Source organism: Dysidea avara, chromosome 10 (assembly GCF_963678975.1).
Source record: "Dysidea avara chromosome 10, odDysAvar1.4, whole genome shotgun sequence".
NCBI lineage: Eukaryota > Metazoa > Porifera > Demospongiae > Dictyoceratida > Dysideidae > Dysidea > Dysidea avara.
Window position 1 is genome coordinate 10,980,125 of NC_089281.1, and position 20,481 is coordinate 11,000,605.

Below are 20,481 nucleotides of genomic sequence, written 5' to 3' on the forward strand. Positions count from 1 at the left end.
CACTATTCATTATTTTGTGAACAATTACACACACAACTTACGCCAACGACAGAACCACTCCTCTGCAGATTTGTATCCTATTTAGCCAACATCAATATATCGCATAGCACTATCAAGGTGTATTTGGCTGGGGTGCGGCAACTGCACATTAGAAGGGGTGAGCGGATGCCCTCGACAGATGACACACCACGACTAAATCAAGTCTTAAGAGGGATAAAGATATGTCAGTCGAATGCCGGTAGAAATAACCCTCAGCCCCGCCTCCCCGTCACCCCAGAGGTTTTACTAAGAATAAAGACCACATGGGAACACGAAGGACTGAACAAGGACAAAATAATGCTCTGGGCGGTGTTTACTATCTGCTTCTTCGGTTTTCTACGTTCAGGCGAAATATGCCTGGGAACGGACGGTCCCTTTGACCCCACAAGAGATCTTACGCCACAGGACATTGAAGTTGACAACTTAGAGAACCCTAAACTCCTGAGACTCCACCTGAAGCATTCCAAAACAGATCCCTACAGCGAAGGCTCAGACATATTCGTCTCGAGAACATATGATGAACTCTGCCCAGTGTCAGCGCTCTTGGCCTGGCTAACTCACCGGGAAGCTGACCGCAGAGGTCCACTATTCTACCTTCAATCGGGTGCTCCGTTAACTCGCAGCACCTTTGTGATTCGATTTAAAGAGGCACTCTCCGCTTCAGGAATTAAGCCGACAAGATTCGCTGGCCATAGTTTCCGAATCGGGGCCGCAACTACAGCAGCAAAGAAAGATCTATCCGACTCCGCGATACAACGTCTGGGGCGGTGGAAAAGCTCTGCATTTCAAAGATATATCAAACCGTCACCAACAACTCTGGGAACCTTAGCAAGCTCAATCTCGACGCCTCATCAGGCCTATCATCACACAGGCGATCCATCGCCAGTTCCCAAGTGATAATAACTATATACAACACTCCGCACTGAGTAATTACAACAGCCGATTTTCAGAGTTATTGAAGTGTAGCTACAACGCTTAAGGTGGCGCTGAAGTAATCAAATGAAGCCTTACAAGGCCAATGGGACATCACGTTTGTGGTCATGCACGAAAAAACACGGAAAACTAATAGAACAAAGCGAAGCGCTTCGAAATATTGAAAGAACCAGCTCTATCAGACTGTCAGGCTACTATTGCTGATACAAGTAACGATATTCACGTACTGACTTCATCACCTTGTCAAAACTCTGGTAACTTCACAGCGAACAACACCAGCTGTCATCGCGTGATTACTGCTTTACGGAGCGCGCCCTGGCCAGTTACACTGTCTCACAATTCGTGAAATAACTCCATATTTACTTACCATAGACTCTCAAAATTTGGGAGAGGCACTGGTGAAGCGTTTCTTTACAGGGCTATGGAAAGATTTTTCGTGATTCGCTGTTGACGGGCGTGATATCACTTGTTGAAAAATGCAGGTTTGCATTTTAACCAGTTTCCACGTTGTTATCGTTAAAAAGGATTCCATAGAGTTGTTCTACAAGGTGAGAAACCATAAGAGCCAAGGCGGCTTAGCGCTAGGTTGTTTCTGGGGTGAGTTATTTTTAAAATCGGCTCATAAGTTCAGAGTTTAATAGCCACGAAATTAAAGCGGGTGATTTCACGGAACTTGGCATGCTAAGCTACAACATTAAAGACTATCATAAGAACTCTTTAAATGTAGACTACATGGTTCACAAGCAGAATTCTCCACCACCGTAAAATAGCTAATTAAGCACGTGGGCTAATTTTAATAGTGACAAATGGGCATTGTACGGCTTCACATAATTACTTCAGCGCCACCAAACATTATAACTTGTAATCAAACAGACGTGCATACATCAACCTTTAAACAGTGATCGCGTAAGCTGCGGTGCCTCATAGGTAAACAACATAATATATACACGCACACACAGGTGGTCAGGTGGTCCATACAGGACGGCTTGCTAATCAGCGGGCACAGTGGGCAATCAGATTAGCGAAGCCAGCTCACACTGCACCGTAATCTAGACAGAACAGCTTATATATGCATACCTACAAGCGCCTACCTATGTACTAATGGACGTCCACTAGCCTATAGCTACCACCCCACGTGGGCATTCTCTGGGCTATAGAACTCGCAGCCACAGAAGCTCGAGTTAGCTGTGCAAGGGGCCAACAATGCCTATCGAGCCACACAAAAGATACCAAGGCTCGTGCAATCGCAGCCTCGAGCCCGTCCGGCCGCTAACAGATCACGTGACCACGGATCATGTGACATTCAACCGTTAATGGACAAGGACCTGACCACCTGCCAAACAGCTATAGATAGGTATGTAAAAGAGAAGACACTCAGGCAGTGAACCCAGACCACATACAACAATATCGTGATTCGTCAATATTGTGCTAAATAATAATAATAATTCTCTATGTCACACACCAATCTGTCACGTAGCATGTCATTTAAAGCACCTCCAAACTCACAATATCTGGTTAGATGTCGCAGTTCTGCTATGAAATTTGCAACTGACTCGCCCTGTTGGCGATTACGGGAGTTGAACCGGAAGCGTTCCACTATCACATAAGGTGTCGGATTATGGTGATCCTGTACCAGTTTGACTAGCTGAGTATATGATTTGTCTGCAGGATTCTCTGGAGCTGAAAGATTTTTGATGAGACGGTAAGTAGCTACTCCACAAGCACTTAGAAGTCAGTACAGCCTTCTGTTTGCCTTCTGCTACATCATTTGCTGCGAAGTACTGCTGTAGTCTCTCAACATAAGAGGTCCAGTCCTCTTGAGTAGAATTGAATTCCCCAATAGTTCCATGAATCCCTGCTACTGTAGCTGCCATAGCCAGTTAATCCTCGTCGCCACTGTAATAACTGTGAGTTAAGTAAGTAGCTGGAGCGCACACATTCAAGACTTCACAGTTAAACTCAATATCATAGTAAAGTACAGAATGAATTGGTACAAACATACAGGGTTATTTATACAAGTTACAAGGTAAAGTGCAAAGTACAAAACTAACAAATAACATTTATTAACTGCAACACTTTAACACTGAGACAGATGGTTAACCTATGGGAGACTAATACATGAATAGGTGAATAGATACAACAGCCAAAATAAACAAGTCAATGCAATTATAGTATGAAATCACTACAGTCAACAACAACAAAAAAGCTATTAACAAATAAAATCAGTAACGGCGACAATGTCAATGATTAGACAATAATTAATCAGTCAAGTCTAAGCGACTTTCAGCACGCACCAAAGTAGCTAGCTGCTGCTTGTATTTCTGGTCATGGTAAACAGGATGAAGTAGAATTACGTCAAGGTCTCGCCCCCATATGCAGATATCCGGGTCTGGGGCAGTGGGGGCGAGACTCGACTAGTCAGTCTGCACTATGCCGGCATAATAGCTATAACATTACATAACATCCTCAATTACATCATTATGTGTTGACTAGCCTGAATATCTACAGACTATATATTCTGAGCTCTATAGTCAGTTTGGAATACGTAGTGGACAAATCAACAGTATAGCTAGCTATAAACAAGCCGTGATGACACTGATCATAGGCATCTGTAGCGTGAAAACGAAAAAGGTACGTCGGTAAAGCCTCATATCAGCAGTGCATGAGCTTGCATGTTGTCACAGTCAGTTGCATGTTATTGTTGAGTCGCTAGAGCCTCTGGTAGGTGCATAGCTACAGAGCTATACTCGGCCCGGACACTGCCGCATCGGCATGTAGGCATCGAACCACGGCTCCTGATGTCCTTTATAAAGTTTCCTGAGTGAGTTTACCTCTAACCGCCGTCTAAGGTATTGCTTCCTCCAGTACATGTGAGTCGATTGAGATGCGCTCGGACTAGCTATATGGCTCGGAGAGATACCGTATAGCCTAAATATTTCGGGGGGGGGGGGGGGGGGGGGGATTTTTCGCTGATTTTGCGGTTTTGGGGGTTATCAGCGAAAATATTAGCCTTGAAATAGTTAGACCTCCAATAGTCTAATACATTTTGGGAGTGTTTGCAAATCTGCGAAATTTTAATTTTAGCAACATTGCTCAACCTCGAAATATTTGCGCCTTGAAATATTTAGGTTATACGGTAGCTATATGATGTAACAAATCAGCGAGCAAGTCAGCTCAGTACATTCATGTAGTGATTTTGCAGTGGTTAACCAAAAAGCGAACAAATATTGTATTCACACTGAGTCAAGGATGTTTGGGATTGCTCAGTACACTTATTGAAGCACTGAGTTCAGTGGCAGGACTTCTACCAGCCGGCAGAACTCGACTCGGCTCGGAACTCAGTATACATGATGTTCTCTGAATTGAGGACCGGTATACGGGACAGGAATCAGTTGGTCCCCGGCGACGATACCGACCAGTAGTGCAATCTGAATTCGATCGGCCTGTGTGTGCCGAAACTTGCAAGACATCCAGTGTACTTGATGAAGAAGTTGTATGACTGAAGTCCCCGGCCTTGATCTAGGGAGCTATACTGAGCCGCTTTTGGACCCTCTCACAGCTGTCCCGATGGTCTTGGACAACACCGACGACAACACTAATCTATTTTTAATAACTAGAATACATAGAGTCTACGAGATTAAATAAGGCTCGAGTAAGGCTTTTAGCTATATCAGTATACTAGCTATATAATTATCCTTGAGCACATAGCTACTATTCTGAGCCGGTATAGCTAGCTTCTATGATGTAGTTCGGTGATCATTATAGTTGATTAATTTAACAAAATCCCATACCAATCAAAATACTTAAGAATTTTGTTCAATTAAAATTTTGGTCAGATTCCAGTTTGTAGCTAATTATAATTAACAAAATATTTGGATTTCTAAATCCTTTGAATTCAGTACCATGCAACATAAAAAGTAATGATTTTGAAGATTTTATTTGTCAGACTCCACATGGGATTTCAAACATTTTGTATGGGATTCCAGTTGGTGTTGGACCCCTCACAAACAAGCCGGTAAAGTTTGGCCCAGATGTCAGTAGCTATAGTATTTAATGGGCATATACATGCAACCAACACAGCTACACTGACATAATTATGTAATTGATCACTTGTAATGTGTAATATGTCATGTACTACATGTACTAAATGTAGCATCCGTATATCATAAAATTAGGATGCAATATTTGTAGCTGGTCAGTGGTTGTAATATATATATATTTTACAGGTTGATTCTCAGCCAATGAAGTCTATACTAGAGAGGTTACAACATCCCAATATAGAGATAGTTGTGTTCTCTGAGTCTGTGATACTGAATGATCCAATAGAAGATTGGCCGATATGTGACTGTTTGATTGCTTTCTTTTCTGTGGGATTCCCCCTTGACAAGGCTGTAAAGTATGCCAAACTAAGAAAGCCACTGTTGATCAATGACTTGGAGTCTCAGTATGACCTATTGGACAGGTTTGTGCAATGTGTACATGTGTGTGTGTCTCAGTATGTGTGTGTGTGTGTGTGTGTGTGTGTGTGTGTGTGTGTGTGTGTGTGTGTGTGTGTGTGTGTGTGTGTGTGTGTGTGTGTGTGTGCAGGGCTGCCCACAGGGGGGGCAACTGGGGCATTTTGCCCTGGGCCCAGCCTGAAAAAGGCCCCAGGAGGCCCTATCAAGGGTCCCTTGGATACCTGTTTAAAAGATCGATATACTTTAATAGAGCAGTCAGATCTTGATACTCTAATAGAGCAGTACAAGCTTATAAATAAGGAGATATAGTTGGTGAGGGGCAACTATTGTCAATGTTAGCATGTAATGACTTTTTTTTTTTTTTTTGGTCTTCAACTGACAACTAGGCTGAAGTTGAAGTTGTGATTCAGAGTGGAACCCTTGGGGGCCCACTTTAACTCTTTGCCCTGGGTCCCTTAATTTCTCTGGGTGGCCCTCTGTGCATGTGTGAGAGTGATATATGCACAAATTGCAAATAGAACAGTTATATGTATATATAGTAGGGCTGTGCGATAATAGTAAAACCTATATCTTGATAAATGGCTACCATTTTATCTCGACAATCGATATTATCTCAATTATGATGTGACATCATAGGACTGTATTTTAAATACAATTTTACGTATTTGTTGACATTATAGTAAAATCATGACATGGTTGTTAAGCCAGAAATTTTATCACTTCCCCAACTAGATTGACACCTTTCCACAATTTTTTCATCTGATTGTGGTTTATTTACAATAGATTACAAAAATTTACTATTATCTTGATAAGCAAATTTCTTCTTATTTATGATAGGTGATTTAGGTATTACCTCCCAGCCTTAATATTATAGAGATAGATGTATGTAATATAAAAAGTGCACATTATGGGCAGTGTTGGGGGTAACCCGTTACATAATAATTATTACTTTTGTGGTAACGAAGTAATATAACGAAATATGCTGTAAAAACAGGTTATATAACTCAAGTTACTTTACTTGCAAATGTAACGTGTTACCTAAGTAATGAAGCGAGTCTAATATTACATAATATTATTACTTTAAGTAACAAAGTTACTAATCTCGTTAGTAATCCACTGAGTAACGCCTAGCCACAACAAAGTAATGAAGCCTACTGAATGAAGCTTATTCACCAGCTTCTTGCTTATAACCAAGATTTGCACATTGTCCCACAACGCAATCATGTCACGTGATAAAGTGGTATAGTTTCACATGTGACAGCTTAAGGCTGTGGACACAAAGTAATATAATAATATTATGTAATATTATTATAGTTACTTTATTATATGGGTAATATGTAACTGTAACTAAATAGTTCAGTTGTAAATAATATGTAATATGTAACGAGTTACATTTATAAAGTTACTGTCCCAACACTGATTATGGGAATCTTGTTAGTTTCTGATATACAAAAGTAAAATAGTGTCACTATACAAAATTCATAAGGGAAAAGTTTTAAATGGTGAAGGTTTTGCTAAACCATGAAAATTTTCTCTACCTGTGACCCATGGGTAAGCTTTGATAGCATTTATAAAGTGATGATGCTACACAAGAAAAGTAAGCAAAATTCTAATCCAATGAGAATGGGCAGCTGTACTGTCTCCATCTTCCCCTATATACTGGAACTATCTCACTAGGAACCCAAAGCCAGGGAGTGAGAATCTAGCTTGGCACTAAACCCCCTATTAAATAAAATTACAGACGCTGGCCAGTGGTGATTTGATTCTCCAGCAATGTGCAGTCTAGGCATATACTACAGAAGCCACGAGTGTATATTCCTCTGCATTCAACCCAGCTAAAGGACATCCAGCCACAACAATGTATACTGTAGGGAAAATTGCACATGGCTTCAGTTATGTGCATGATCATGACAATAAACAGAAGCAATATTTATGACAGTGTTCATCAACACCTGACTGTGGTTTCTTATTGTGTAATGTAGTGGGGGTTTTTCCACTATGCATTGATCAAAATGGCATTGTTTAAAAGTGCCAAATCCTAGTAGCTAGAGTAGTAATACCATCTCAAATTGTCACTGTTAGTGCAATAAAGGAAAACATTCATAGGCATAAATCTTGACACATAACGTATTTTACTGGGTAACAGCTGCCGGTACTATGACTTTTAAAAAGGAAAAGCATAATATATATATATATATATATATAGGTTACTATGCGAAGGTTGCTATGCGAAGGCAGCTACAAACCGAGGGCTAAATCTAAACCGAGGGCCAAATCTAAACACCACAGCCAAATAAGGCTGTGGTGTTTATATGTGTTCTTGAGTTTATAATCTTTTTATCACCGTGGTTCCTCTCAAAGATGCTATTCAAGAAGACAACTTGTTTTTAATGGTTTCCTTGTCTTAGTCAGCACTTGAATCAGCATATTCACTTAAAAGCTGTGGCTCTTATCTGAGGGAGACAATTATAATTATAATAATTCAAGGTTGTGATGTGGCTACTGTCTGGGGGGCAGATATTGTACTATCAATTAAACAACTGTAGTGCCAGAAACTATACCACTCTAGACTCTCCCAGTTTCTTCTCTCCAGTGCATAGGGACGGGAATTATTCCATCAGTAAGTTGGTTGTTTGCAAGCATGCATGTGTATTGATATCTTTCACATGAATTTCTATTCTTTGAAATCCACCCAAATATGCACTCTTCAAAATTTAAAACCTTCGAATTCAGACTTTGCCTCAAGTGGTTGACCACTAATTGGTCTGGCTAAATGACATCAAAATAACTACTTAGCCATGTGTGTAGGCATTGATCACCAATACTTAACCACAACTTAAATTGACAATTTGTCGGTCACCTCAGATTTGAGAACATAATGTAACAACAACCTACTTGTACAAAGCAAGATGCAATCATTCATTACTTTTTAAAAATATTAATGCAATTTCTTATTGGGTTTGTTTCTCTGCATCATTGAAATTCACTTTCAAAAAGTATGTTCTTTTTGTACCTGAGTGTATGGAAGCTACAGTACATAATTGGCACAAGTTTGAGCAAGCCCCACAATAATAAGTCTTTATGTTACTTGGCTAAATACAAAAAATAAGCCTCACAAGTTCTAGAGTGAAACAGAAAATCATCACAATGTCCTAAAACTTCCTTACCATACCCAGGACAGTAGTAACAAGAGCAAATAAGGAAGCTGTGTACTTTGCTATGATATTGATTGTGACACAACAAATGAGGTCTTGTGTTGAATTCTTGTGATCTTTCTTGACTGCACTCTGGCTTTCATGCCATGGTGAAGAAGAGGATGAAACTGTGATGCCACCAGTAGGACAAGAGAGACTGATAAGTAAATAGATAGACAAAGTAATCAGTGAGGTTAATCAGTGAGGTAATCAGTAGTGAAGTCTAAGCTTCCCTTTGGGCCATGCAGTCATTTTATACATTAAGTAATACAAATTTTTTAATAATGAATACTGTGCAGTTATTTTATATGACACTGCTGTCCTCCCAGCTGATCTTCAGGAAGATATAATCACTTTTTGTGTCTGCATATCTTGAATCTGTAAAAAGTTATAGCTTAAATACATCAGCAGACAGTAGTACTACCCAGTTCAGTAGGTGATGATCTGCCATAACTAATTAGCTATGTCATAAAGTACTGCCACTTGACATATAGCAAAAACCGCTGCCACTGTACAAGTCACTTAAGGCTTACTCCATGATGCTGTTAGCATCTGTGTAGTAATTATCATAGCTTCTATTTGTAGCTATTGTATTGCAAGACACTTCTGGTATGGGTTGAAACAATAAATGCTAAAATCCATCCCTCCTGGAGGAGACTCAGTGTGGTGAGATTGGGTGTGGTGCTCGACTAGATATTGGCTGGCCTGCAGTTTGAATCCTGGGGCTGGGGGGATTTTTTCCTTTCTTTGGTCCATTTACTGTTTCACCTTATTAGTGCTTTGAAGTTATGTGTGTCATAACTACCACCACTACTCTACTTCAGGCAAGTGTTTGCCACAGGGTAGAGGCTCAGCAGGGAAACAAATATTTTAAGTAAGTGAATTTATTCTCCCACAGCTAGCATATAGCTACATATATTAACTTTTTGGCTCTGTATAGCTTGGGTATAGCTATAAATATAGCTATAAATATTTCAAATAAACTAGCTATTTGTTCCCTTGCAGCACAGCCTTACATTTAAAAGGGAATTAAATAGTTCAAGTGAAATTCTTCACAGTCAATAAAATCAATAGAAGAGGGACATTTCAAATGAAATTATTTGTCCCCCCACACTCCTAAAACATAAGAAAGATGAAACCATCATTGATAAATGATGCAGAAGGTGTACAAAAAGAAAAAAAAAGGTAGGTGAATCTTTGGATGTGTGTGACCAAACAAGACTACAGCATAAGGGACCTGTGTTGGCATGGTGTGGTTACTAAAATAAAATTTAGCTACAACAGTAAAATACAGTTAAATATGGTTGTCTGAGTTCACCCACTCTTTGCACGATTAAACTAAGAAAATTCTTTCAGAAGATGAATACATTTACAGACTATCAAACAACATGGGAGATGCTGTTATTCAGCAGATTGTTCACAGAGACTGGCTGGTACTGTAATTTTAATTGTCTCATATAGTAACTTGCAATTGGTAGCTACATACTTTTAAATCTCTGCAACAATTAAAGGTATTCCACTTTGGATTATTTCCTGGAAAGGGCTAATTGTATATGATGTGCAGAGTCCAGTCAATTCCAACATAGCATTTTCATAGTGAATTAAATAATATCTGGGCAATTGGAATTGTTACTTAAGATGCTTTAGTAGCATTGTGATGGTAAGTGTATCTCTGCTGACTTAAAGCGAGAGGGGACAACCATTTAAAACATGTGCTGTAGTATATAGGGCAGGTGGAATCACACAATAAGCACTTTGCATCACATTGCATGGATTGATGCTGAAAACTGATAGCAGTGGGCAAAGTGTTGGCAGAGGCAGCCCGTAAGAGAAATGATAATTGACCAGGATGAAATCCTACGCTTATATTGAAGGGGAAATCAAATATTTCAAGTGAAATATTTGTCCTGCCTATTAAGACTAGGCCCAAAAGTGACCATCTATGCCAGAAAGCCCAGAATCCACTGTATTCTCAAATTTGGTGTTTTCTACTGACTAAAAACTGTCTTGCTTGCATGGACAAAGTATTATGGAGCTATGTTGTGAAAATTGTGTTGTTCCTGTTGGACCACAGGTGTGGTGTGCCAGCTTCTGATGTTTGCTGTTCAATAAATCACAAAGTTGTGTTTATTGTAGAGTAAACTAGTCCATTTGCTTCTGTAGACGTATTGTACTCAAGAAACTAAAGGAGGCTGGGGTACCTGTACCAGAGTATGCTGTATTGAATAGAAACAAGGATGGAACCACTGGTAAGTGTGTGTAGTGTTACTGTGCATGTGGCGTACGCGCATGTGTGACTGTGTACATGTGTGTATACATGTGCGTATACATGTGTGTGTGTGGTATGTTTCCACTGATAACCAAATGTCTGCATACTGATATATATTTTTAAGTGATGTAGATTATTATGTTCTACAATAGATAATATATGGAGTGAACAAGATGACGTTCTTACAATTGACTCTAAAGTGTTCCACAAACCATTTGTGGAGAAGCCAGTGTCAGCTGAAGATCATGGCATTCACATCTACTTCCCTAGTGCAGTGGGTGGGGGCAGTCAACAGCTGTTCAGAAAGGTAAGTACATGTATAAACAATACTATTTGTACATTACATTGTACTAAATCTATATCCATGTATGACTATTATGCCTTCAAGCATTGCAGAAATATGGCTAGTTAGTGATTTGACTTTAGCATTATGTAATGTCAGGCTAGTGGATATTAAATAGATTTTATTCAGTATGCCATTAATGTTATGTAGGTTAAGAATCAGTCTAGCAAATACTCACCAGAAAGTTCAATTAGAAAAATTGGTTCTTTTGTTTATGAAGATTTTCTATCTACTGATGGTACTGATGTGAAGGTGTATACTGTGGGTCCTGACTATGCTCATGCCGAAGCTAGAAAGTCACCAGTGAGTGGCCAATAGTTTTATCTTCCAGTGTATGTTTTATAAGATGTATTACATTCCATTTGCTGATTTTGCGTTTTATGTCTGTTAGGGACTTGATGGTAAAGTGCAGAGGGACAAATCTGGAAAAGAGAAACGATTTCCCATCATTCTCAGTGCCCAAGAAAAACTAATAGCTCGTCAAGTGTGTAATACCTTCAAACAAACTATTTGTGAATTTGACTTAATAAGAAATAGAGGCAAATCTTATGTGTGTGATGTGAATGGATTTAAGTTGGTAAAGAATTCTCAAAAGTATTATGATGACTGTGCCCAGATACTGAAGTAAGAACTGCTTCTTATAGTGCACATGTATTACTCCTCACACATCAATAATTGTCACAACAGGGAGGTGATATTCTCTAAACTGGCACCAGAGTTGTTCCCCACTATACTACCATCAGTAGAGTATTTGGCTGAGGATGTTCCTGTACCAATACCAAGTAGTGACTCTGAGTATGTTAAACTGTGTGTGCATGTGTGCATGCATGTATTTATGTGTGATTTACAGAAATGTATCATGTACATATACAGGGCTAAAACAAGAAATCTGAGAAGTTCAATCAATAATTTTTAACCTTCTCCTCAGACAAATAAAATTATGGCCAAACCTACTTTACTCATGTTCTCCATGCATGTAGTACAATTTACTGTACAACTGTATTCCTTATGGAATGAATAGTCTTTGACTAACTCTAATACTCCTAGGTAACAGACTTGAGAAATCTGATTGTTCAATTAGGGTGTTTAATAGCATTGGTATATTTATATCACTTTGCAACATGACATAGTTGGCATTGTAGATCAGCATTTTTGTGTTTTATTTAGATTGAAGTTGCGGTGTGTGGTAGCAGTTATCCGTCATGGAGATCGTACTCCCAAACAGAAGACGAAGATGGTGGTTACCCATATTCGGTTAGCAATTTTGTTGGTACATTTGTAGCTTTGCTAGTCCTGTCTCTGTCTGAGCGTGAGCTATAAACATGGCATGTATGTATCTTTTGCAACAACTATTACTATAATAGTCAGAATAGCTACTGTAAACATTAAAGAGAGAATCTTTAAAAGGTCCTTTTATAATGCACTCTAATACAGCAGTCATAGCAATAATATTAGTTACAATAGGACTGCTAAACTATGACAAAATAAATTTGCATTTATAAGGTAGGAATTAGAGAGGTGGATAACTAGAAGCAGTGACACAGTAGTGAAAGACTTGGGAGTTTAGATTTAGAGGTTACTGGTTTAAAAGTTAGTTTTGAAAGAATGTTCTATTGGAGTACTTGGCTTATTACACATTTGCTTTATAACTACATAGCTAATACTCCTATTCATTTCAAACTATGAAAGGTTTGAGGTATGGTGGTTAGCCTATCTGCATACCAATTTTGACTTATTTCAATCAGAAGTTTATTTACCCTGTAGTCATGCCAGACATTACTTGCATCTTGGCAGTACGTTGTGCAACCATAACACAATTTAACAAATATGTGTGCTGTATTTGGTTTTCGTACCTTCCAAATTAAACATGAATGAGATATAATAGTTTTCTGAAGATGGATAAAGGAAAAGGAAATAATGGAAGAATAACACAAAGGTAATAGGATAAATTTAATTTTGAAGGCATGTATCTCAAAGATGGCTGGCCAGTTTAACTCAAATTTGGAATAGAACTGTCTTATCTAAAAGAATTTTCACTTTTAAAAATAATATGCTTTGGTTTGAGCTATGATGTGCAAAAGACATGTTTTCTGAGTATATGGTACACCTATGTCTATCACACACTTTTCCTTGGCTGCACAATACACTATCCGGTGTCTTAATACACCTGTAAATTTTTATACATGTGTAGTTATACTTATTAATTCTATAATGTGTTTCTTAGATTTGTCAAACTTTTTGAAAAGTATGATGTGAAGAAGAAGCTTAAAATAAAACTAAAGAGTCCTAGTGAACTACAGGTATATAAGATACTATTGTCACCAGTTACTGACCTGTATTATTACTATAGGATGTACTGAATGTAACCAATGACATACTGGAAGAGGTCCATGCTAATCCATCATTATTTACTGACAGTACAGAATTTGTCAAGAATTTAAAGCAAACACAATCAGTGTTGGAAATGTAAGTGTGTGGTTGTTATTTTACATGGTGTTTAATTACAATGTTTATTTTACAAGGTGTGACCAATATTCAAGTATCAAAGTGCAATTTAAAGCTATTAACCCTAAGCCTGGTCAAGGTAAGTGTATGTATCATTTCTCAAACACTTAGCCACATATGCTGGTACAGTACATACTCAATGTTCACACATTTGCTCTGTAAAAATCATTGCATACTACAACTATATGATAATTGTGCTGGAATAATGTGCTAAAATTAGTAATCTGGTATTATGCCGTGGCCGGCAGTTTGAAGAAATAAGTGTGCACTTAATAAATAATATGCGTCTAATATATATGTGCTTAATAATCAGACTAATATACTCTGATAAAACAGTCACAGCCAATACTATTTTGTATCTGAAGACCATACTGACTGTTCAGTTAGAGTACTTGTCAGCAGGTGTAGTAATTAGTAAGTATATTTTACAGGTCTATAAACTGATTTGTTTGTTTTGATTAAATTTTGCTTCCCTCAACACTTTTTGATTACCCTGAAGCAGTAATCGATCTATCATTTAATTGTATGACCACCCTCTCCCATGTTGGTTATGATAATCAACTTATATTGTAGAACAGTCAAACACCTGCATCTATATATATATTATATTATTATAAAGGTGAACAGGTGTCTGTCTATATTTTTATGTTTATTTGCATTCTTTCTTCATCATGTTAATTATTCAGGAGCTAAAGCACGTAGCACCTTTAATAGTTAGTTATAAAGAAATGTGCAAGTGGAATGGCTCATCTTGACACTATATCTGTACAGAACTGCCAAAAGCATGCACCAACTTGTAACAACAAACTACAAGTTGCCAGATGATAAGAACTTAATTTCGCTGAAGTAAAAAGTCAATTCATCAGTTTTGGTGTTTGGCTTAGTGGTTAGGACAATTAACTGCTTATCAGGCATGTTTTTCATTACGTGTTTGTTATTTTGGTGCAGTTTTTTTTCCTGTTGTGTGTACTTTTTCTTGTAACCTTCTCTCTTTTTTGGTGCAAACTTTTTTTATGATGTAACCTTTTTTACCTCCCTGTATATCACTTTCTCTCTTAGTGTATCATACACCTATTAGGGATCATGAAGAGCTGGCCAAGAGTATAAATCACCCTAAAACCAGCCTCAATTTCCCTGCATGACAGCTTGGCAGCATTGATTAGGCACAGCCAAGCCCAAAAATGTCTTCGGACCAACCCAAAACCTTTCCAAAAAGTTTTTATGGAATTTTAAACATGTTGATAATGATTTTTATGCTGACTGACTGACTGACTGACTAACTAGCTGATGCCTCCAGCCAAGCATAACTCAACAATGGTCCATGGATTAGGCTATGGGCTTGATTTCTTCACTGTTCAATGTTAAATCATTCCAAGATGTGCCTTTTCACCAACCACAGTATGTACAATACACGTACCATGGACTTGCCTTTGTCCTCCTTTGTGTTCCAGTTATTTTCGCTGACAATGCAATTAGGTGTCACTTTGTGATAGTGCAATGTGGCTTCCCTGTGGCTGTGTTGGCTATTGTGTTTATCGCTGGCCCGTATTTTCCATAGTGACTGGATTGATTGCAGAGATGCTTCTCATATTTGTAATGCTATGTAATGGGTGGAACATAGCTGAAGACAAAGCGTACTGATTAATGGCCCGTACCTCCCTTTCCGTAATGTAATTGATTGTTGGGGCACATATTCTGACACAAAAAAATACTTTTATAGCATTCCTGGAACTTTTAATATGGTATGTGCTGGTTCATTTGTATAATTATGTTATTTAAAAAAGTAAACAAACAAGTAGAAAGAAAAATGTCCACTAGTATATCTGCAGGTATTTGGCAACCTTCCTTGTTTCACCTTTTTCTTTCTTTCATCCCTTATTCAACTTAAAAACAATTCCTTCTACTTGTAATATTTGCAAACAATAAGTAGCCACTTACCATACACTTTAGTGGAAGGTTCAGTGCATAGCAAAGTTGAGCTTGCTGAAGGAGTATATCTAAGCAATCAAGTAAAGCAATCATGCACATAGTGCAGGTACTAGTGATAGTACTTTACTAGAAGGCTTATTCTGGGCTATTTGAGAAATGCCTTTTCCAGTAATTTTGAATAAGTATATGTAATTACCACATGTATATAAAATATGCTTGCGACATAGCTAACAAATTCTTTTATTTTGTTATAAAATAATGTTTTAGGAAGAGCATTACTGATGATTCTCAAATGGGGTGGAGAACTTACTCCAGCTGGTAGACAACAAGCTGAGGAACTAGGAAAAGTGTTTCGTTGTATCTACCCAGGGGGAGATGGGGAATATGGCTCCCTACCTGGGTCAGGATTTCTACGTCTTCACAGCACCTACCGACATGACTTGAAAGTGTACGCATCTGATGAAGGAAGAGTGGAAATAACTGCAGCTGCTTTTGTTAAGGTATACAATGCTAGACACTCTATACCTATTTAGTCATTAACACAATATTTGCTATATGCAGCATATTGGTGTATGATCTATGTAGTGTCTGTATGTGTTAGGGTCTATTAGACTTGGAGGGTAGCCTTGCTTCAATCTTATTCCACATGGTGAAGAGAAATGTGGACAAATTGTTGGATAATGCTTTTATGGCTGAAGAGGCCATGACCAGGTTTGACAATCATTGCAATTTAGGAATATTTTAATGATACTTTGTAGGGTAAAAAAGAGACTGCATGACACTATGAGAACAAATACTTATGATGTGGATGAATTTAGAAAACAGGTATTGTATTAGATTATGATAAAACATAGCTTTCATTGAGCACTACATATGGATACCTTCATTCACTATATCAATTTTTTGTATAGCTAAATCCTACTAAGGTACCATCATATGATACTGCAATAGATGCCATTAAGAATCCTGTGGTTGCCTGTCAAATGTTGTTTGAAAATATTGCACTCCTCACTAAACAAATATCTGACTTAGAAGTTGATGGGAATGAAGGTAGAAACTAGAAAGGAAGCTAATGGGAATGTGTGATACTTGTACACATGTCTGTTTAAGTATGTGTTACACCATACTGTGTTTATCCATTCAGATTGACATTATGTTGTATGCATTCCTATCTGTGAAGCTATCAACCGTAATGTGGTAACAAATATTGTATTATGAATTGTTTTACTTGTGTTAGTGAACTTGTACTTTTCTGAAAGTTTAAAGTTGATGCTTGCAAGATGGAAGAAACTGGAGAAGGTACTTTGAATGTTAATTGAAGATTCTATTAAAATATTGTAATAGGATTTTAAGTGTAAAGATGGCAAATTTGATATCAGTAAAATTCCAGACATTTATGACTGTATCAAATATGACATGCTACACAACAGGTATACTAACTAGACTAGTAGGTCATGTACAATACTAACATGTTCTACTATCCCATAGTCATCTTGGTCTCAAGGTAGCCTATGACTTGTATATGCAGTCAGTATACCTGGCAGATCTGGTGATGCCTCAGGAGTACGGCATCACTAGTGATGAGAAAATTGAGATTGCTGGAACTATTTGTGAACCATTGTTACAGAAGATTCACATAGACATCACTAATGCTGTGTGTAACACTGGTGCAGACATCATGCATCAACTGGATCCAAAGTAAGTTCAAAATGACCACTTCATCAAGACTCACAGTACTAAATCACATGGCCCAGAAAGTAAAAAGTGAATGCCTCAAATAAGTGCAATAGCCTACTACTGTTAAGTTTACATGCATAAAGTTACAGTACATCACTTGTATGGAGAAGTTTGTGGAGATTTGCTCCAGGTGCACCGATTTGTTCACTATAAAATCGAATAGCTTCTTTAGTATTGACACTTTATACTCACATATCTTTTCACTCAAAATATGGATTATGGATTTGCAAGTACCTTGAGAAAGAGTAACTCTTGGCAAACAAATGAAGGTTGGTACGATGAAACTCCACTTGTCATTTTGGATCCAATCATTCGTAATAAATTTCCTGTGGAGCATTCTGACAATTCTTACATATTCATTGATATCTTGTGATCATGCTGGATTCACTGCTATAGTTATTCATAAGCAATTCTAACAAACCAAAGTGAGCACTGATATCGCAAACTATATAGCTCATCAAAACAATATCAAAGTTGGTGGTTAAATATGTGGGTAATTCTCAGAGAGATTATAATGTTGTGTTTTGGCATGGATTCTGTCTGGGTCAGCAATGCTTTAACCATAAATAACTCCTCAGAATTAATACAGAGCTTAATGAAGATTTTATCAATGCATGCATTTGATTCACAAAAACAAGTAAAATCCTTAATGCAAAAAACAGCTAGGCTGAAAAAAAAAGCATGCACTCGCCTATGAAAGTAAAAGTAACTGGTAACCAAAAGAGCTGATATCTGAAGTGGCCAAGAATGAATGTTTACAAAGTTTTAATATTGGACCCTTTTCATTTACTCGTGTTCTACATTCATTCTTGCTGTGTTCCTAATTAATTCCTTTAGCTCTAATTGGCATGGCCATGATAATTTGGCCACCTTATTTCTCTACACTGAATATCAGCTCTTTTGATTACCAGTTACTTTTACTTTTATGAATACAACCTTTTTTACAGCCAAGCTGTTGTTACATAGAGGTATGATAACATTTATAAAAGGCGAACCATATAGTTACCATGATTGGAATGTTGCTGTAGGTATTTGTTAAGAGCAGTGACCCCCAAGAAACATGTTAGAACAAGACTCTACTTTACCAGTGAATCTAACATTCATGCCATGGTCAATAAACTGAGATATGGAAACTTGGCAGATGTAAGTTGTAGCTATAACTACTGTAAAATTTTGGTTTTGAGATTTTACAAGATTGCTGACTTGATAACTGTATGGAGTTTCATGCGTGCATTTCATCAAACGAAAACATGAGGTCCTAATTTTTGCAAACAGCCTTCAACATAAGTTTTTGCAATTGCTAAATCTGCAAGACACAAATGATTTCTCCATAATTCTACATACATCTTTGGATACTGCGGCAAAACACTATTTACTTGGAAATGAAAGAAATTCAGCAATTGCAAAATTTAGACCTCACACAAATGCATGCTGTATGGTATATATACTGAATGTCAATATGTGTTTTGTGCTTATATGGTACATGAATTATTGTATTATTAGCTGGATCTTCCCGAGTGGGCAGATACAAAGAAACTACTTGACAGTGCAGCAGAGTTGAACTACATGACACAAATTGTGTTTTTACTGTTTGAAAATAGCCAAGCACCAGTGGATAGTGAAGGACGTTACAAAGTTGAAATTCACTTTAGCCCTGGAGCTAAGGGAAGGGAAGAGATTGTTGCTAGTGGAGGAAGTGCCAGCAGTCTTGGATTGGGTCATAAGAAACATAGTATACCACTGAGAAGACTGTTGCCTAATAATACAAACCGTTTTCAAAGAAAAAATTCTCATTTTGCTTTACCCACAATAGAACCAGCAATGGTAAAAAGAACAGCAAAATCATTACCTTCATTGATGACCGAAGAGCAATTAGAAACTTTAAGACAAGCAGCATCAAAAAATGATCTCTTTGATTCTGACTTTGAGGAGCACAAAGGAGACCAACAATCCATATATGGTGTTGCTCCATTAGTGTATTTTAGACCTTCATTGCCTAGTAGTAATGACATTACTACCATCACTGAAGAACTAGGTAAGTTTTGTAATACTGAATACTCATAAATTTAGTATACGTGTGCATGATTTTAGACCTTGCTACATCAGTGAAACCACTAAAATGTCTCTGCACTATATCATTGTCAGAACTAGAAGAATTTTTGAGCAATAATGAACAACAGAAAGAGCAACACTCCAGCATTGGATCACATCGTTCAAGTATTGATTCACACCGTTCTAGCACTGGTTCAATAAATTTACTTGTATAATAATAAATACTATACTACACACAAGTTACACAACTATAAACTCGAGCACAATAGCACCTTGCATTTAATGCATTTAATCTGTATGTGACTAGCATAGCTATATCATAACTATATCATATGTAACAGGTAGCTATATCATAGCTAAACAAGAAAGTTTTATAATTAACCAATTAGTTACAGTGGGCATGATTCCATGTAAATTTACTGATAGCAAAAACGTTTCTACGGTGGTTGATTCCAGAATATTTATTGCAAAATTTTCACAGAAAATTTCCCGTTTTCTCAAAACTTTCTCGGAACTTTGATTTCAAATTTTTATGCCAATCCTTAAACACTAAAATACTGCATGTGTGGTCATAACACTAACATTAATGAAGTTGAACATATTCAAAGATATAAACAGCCATGTATTCAACAGTTTCAGTGGTCCAACAGCAAAACAGCAATGCTACACACATGCAAGCAAGTGCATGGTCATCCCTGGAACAAAAAATAATCAGTTTCCATCATAGCTCACCATTTTTAAAATCATGATCACTCATTGATTCAGATCCATTTCTACTTAACTTTAGGCCATATACTGTCAGCAAATATAATGCCTGCACTATAGCTATTATGGATCTGTGGATCTCTTTGTCACGAGATATCTTAAACCATTATGTATAATACCTGTAGCTCATGCATGTACTATTATGATGTAATGTGTGCATTAGAGGTTTGTATCAGTTTTAAAAGTTACAGTAGATAGCTAAATAACTATATTGCAGATTATTATAGAATGCTTTCTCTTCATCTTTAATAGTTGAAT

At 37.5% G+C, this 20,481-nt stretch overlaps 1 protein-coding gene across 2 annotated transcripts; it reads left to right on the forward strand.

The window, feature by feature from the left end:
• The first annotated feature begins 3,455 nt into the window (after positions 1 to 3,455).
• On the forward strand, positions 3,456 to 19,796 carry LOC136237145 (inositol hexakisphosphate and diphosphoinositol-pentakisphosphate kinase 2-like). Of its 2 annotated transcripts, none has more exons than XM_066027449.1 (21): positions 3,456 to 3,603; positions 5,199 to 5,434; positions 10,787 to 10,872; positions 11,045 to 11,199; positions 11,386 to 11,538; positions 11,627 to 11,859; positions 11,923 to 12,030; positions 12,403 to 12,489; positions 13,460 to 13,535; positions 13,586 to 13,701; positions 13,758 to 13,819; positions 15,937 to 16,169; positions 16,271 to 16,380; positions 16,428 to 16,494; positions 16,581 to 16,719; positions 16,907 to 16,968; positions 17,014 to 17,099; positions 17,158 to 17,367; positions 18,435 to 18,549; positions 18,910 to 19,441; positions 19,498 to 19,796. In XM_066027449.1, the coding sequence occupies exons 1-21, from the start codon at positions 3,562 to 3,564 to the stop codon at positions 19,671 to 19,673; spliced, it is 3,084 nt and encodes a 1,027-aa protein (XP_065883521.1). In that variant the 5' UTR covers positions 3,456 to 3,561; the 3' UTR covers positions 19,674 to 19,796. The 2 variants fall into 2 exon arrangements, with proteins under 2 accessions (XP_065883521.1, XP_065883522.1); XM_066027450.1 differs by lacking the exon at positions 3,456 to 3,603 and adding an exon at positions 4,047 to 4,624.
• Positions 19,797 to 20,481: the final 685 nt, after the last annotated feature.

What these genes read in the sequence shown, in the direction of transcription:
- LOC136237145 (XM_066027449.1), top strand. Translation starts at nt 3,562, where the DNA reads ATGACACTGATCATAGGCATCTGTAGCGTGAAAACGAAAAAG. An exon ending in ACACAATCAGTGTTGGAAAT is followed by an intron (nt 13,702 to 13,757) that starts GTAAGTGTGTGG and finishes TTATTTTACAAG; the next exon opens with GTGTGACCAATATTCAAGTA. An exon ending in GATATGGAAACTTGGCAGAT is followed by an intron (nt 18,550 to 18,909) that starts GTAAGTTGTAGC and finishes TTGTATTATTAG; the next exon opens with CTGGATCTTCCCGAGTGGGC.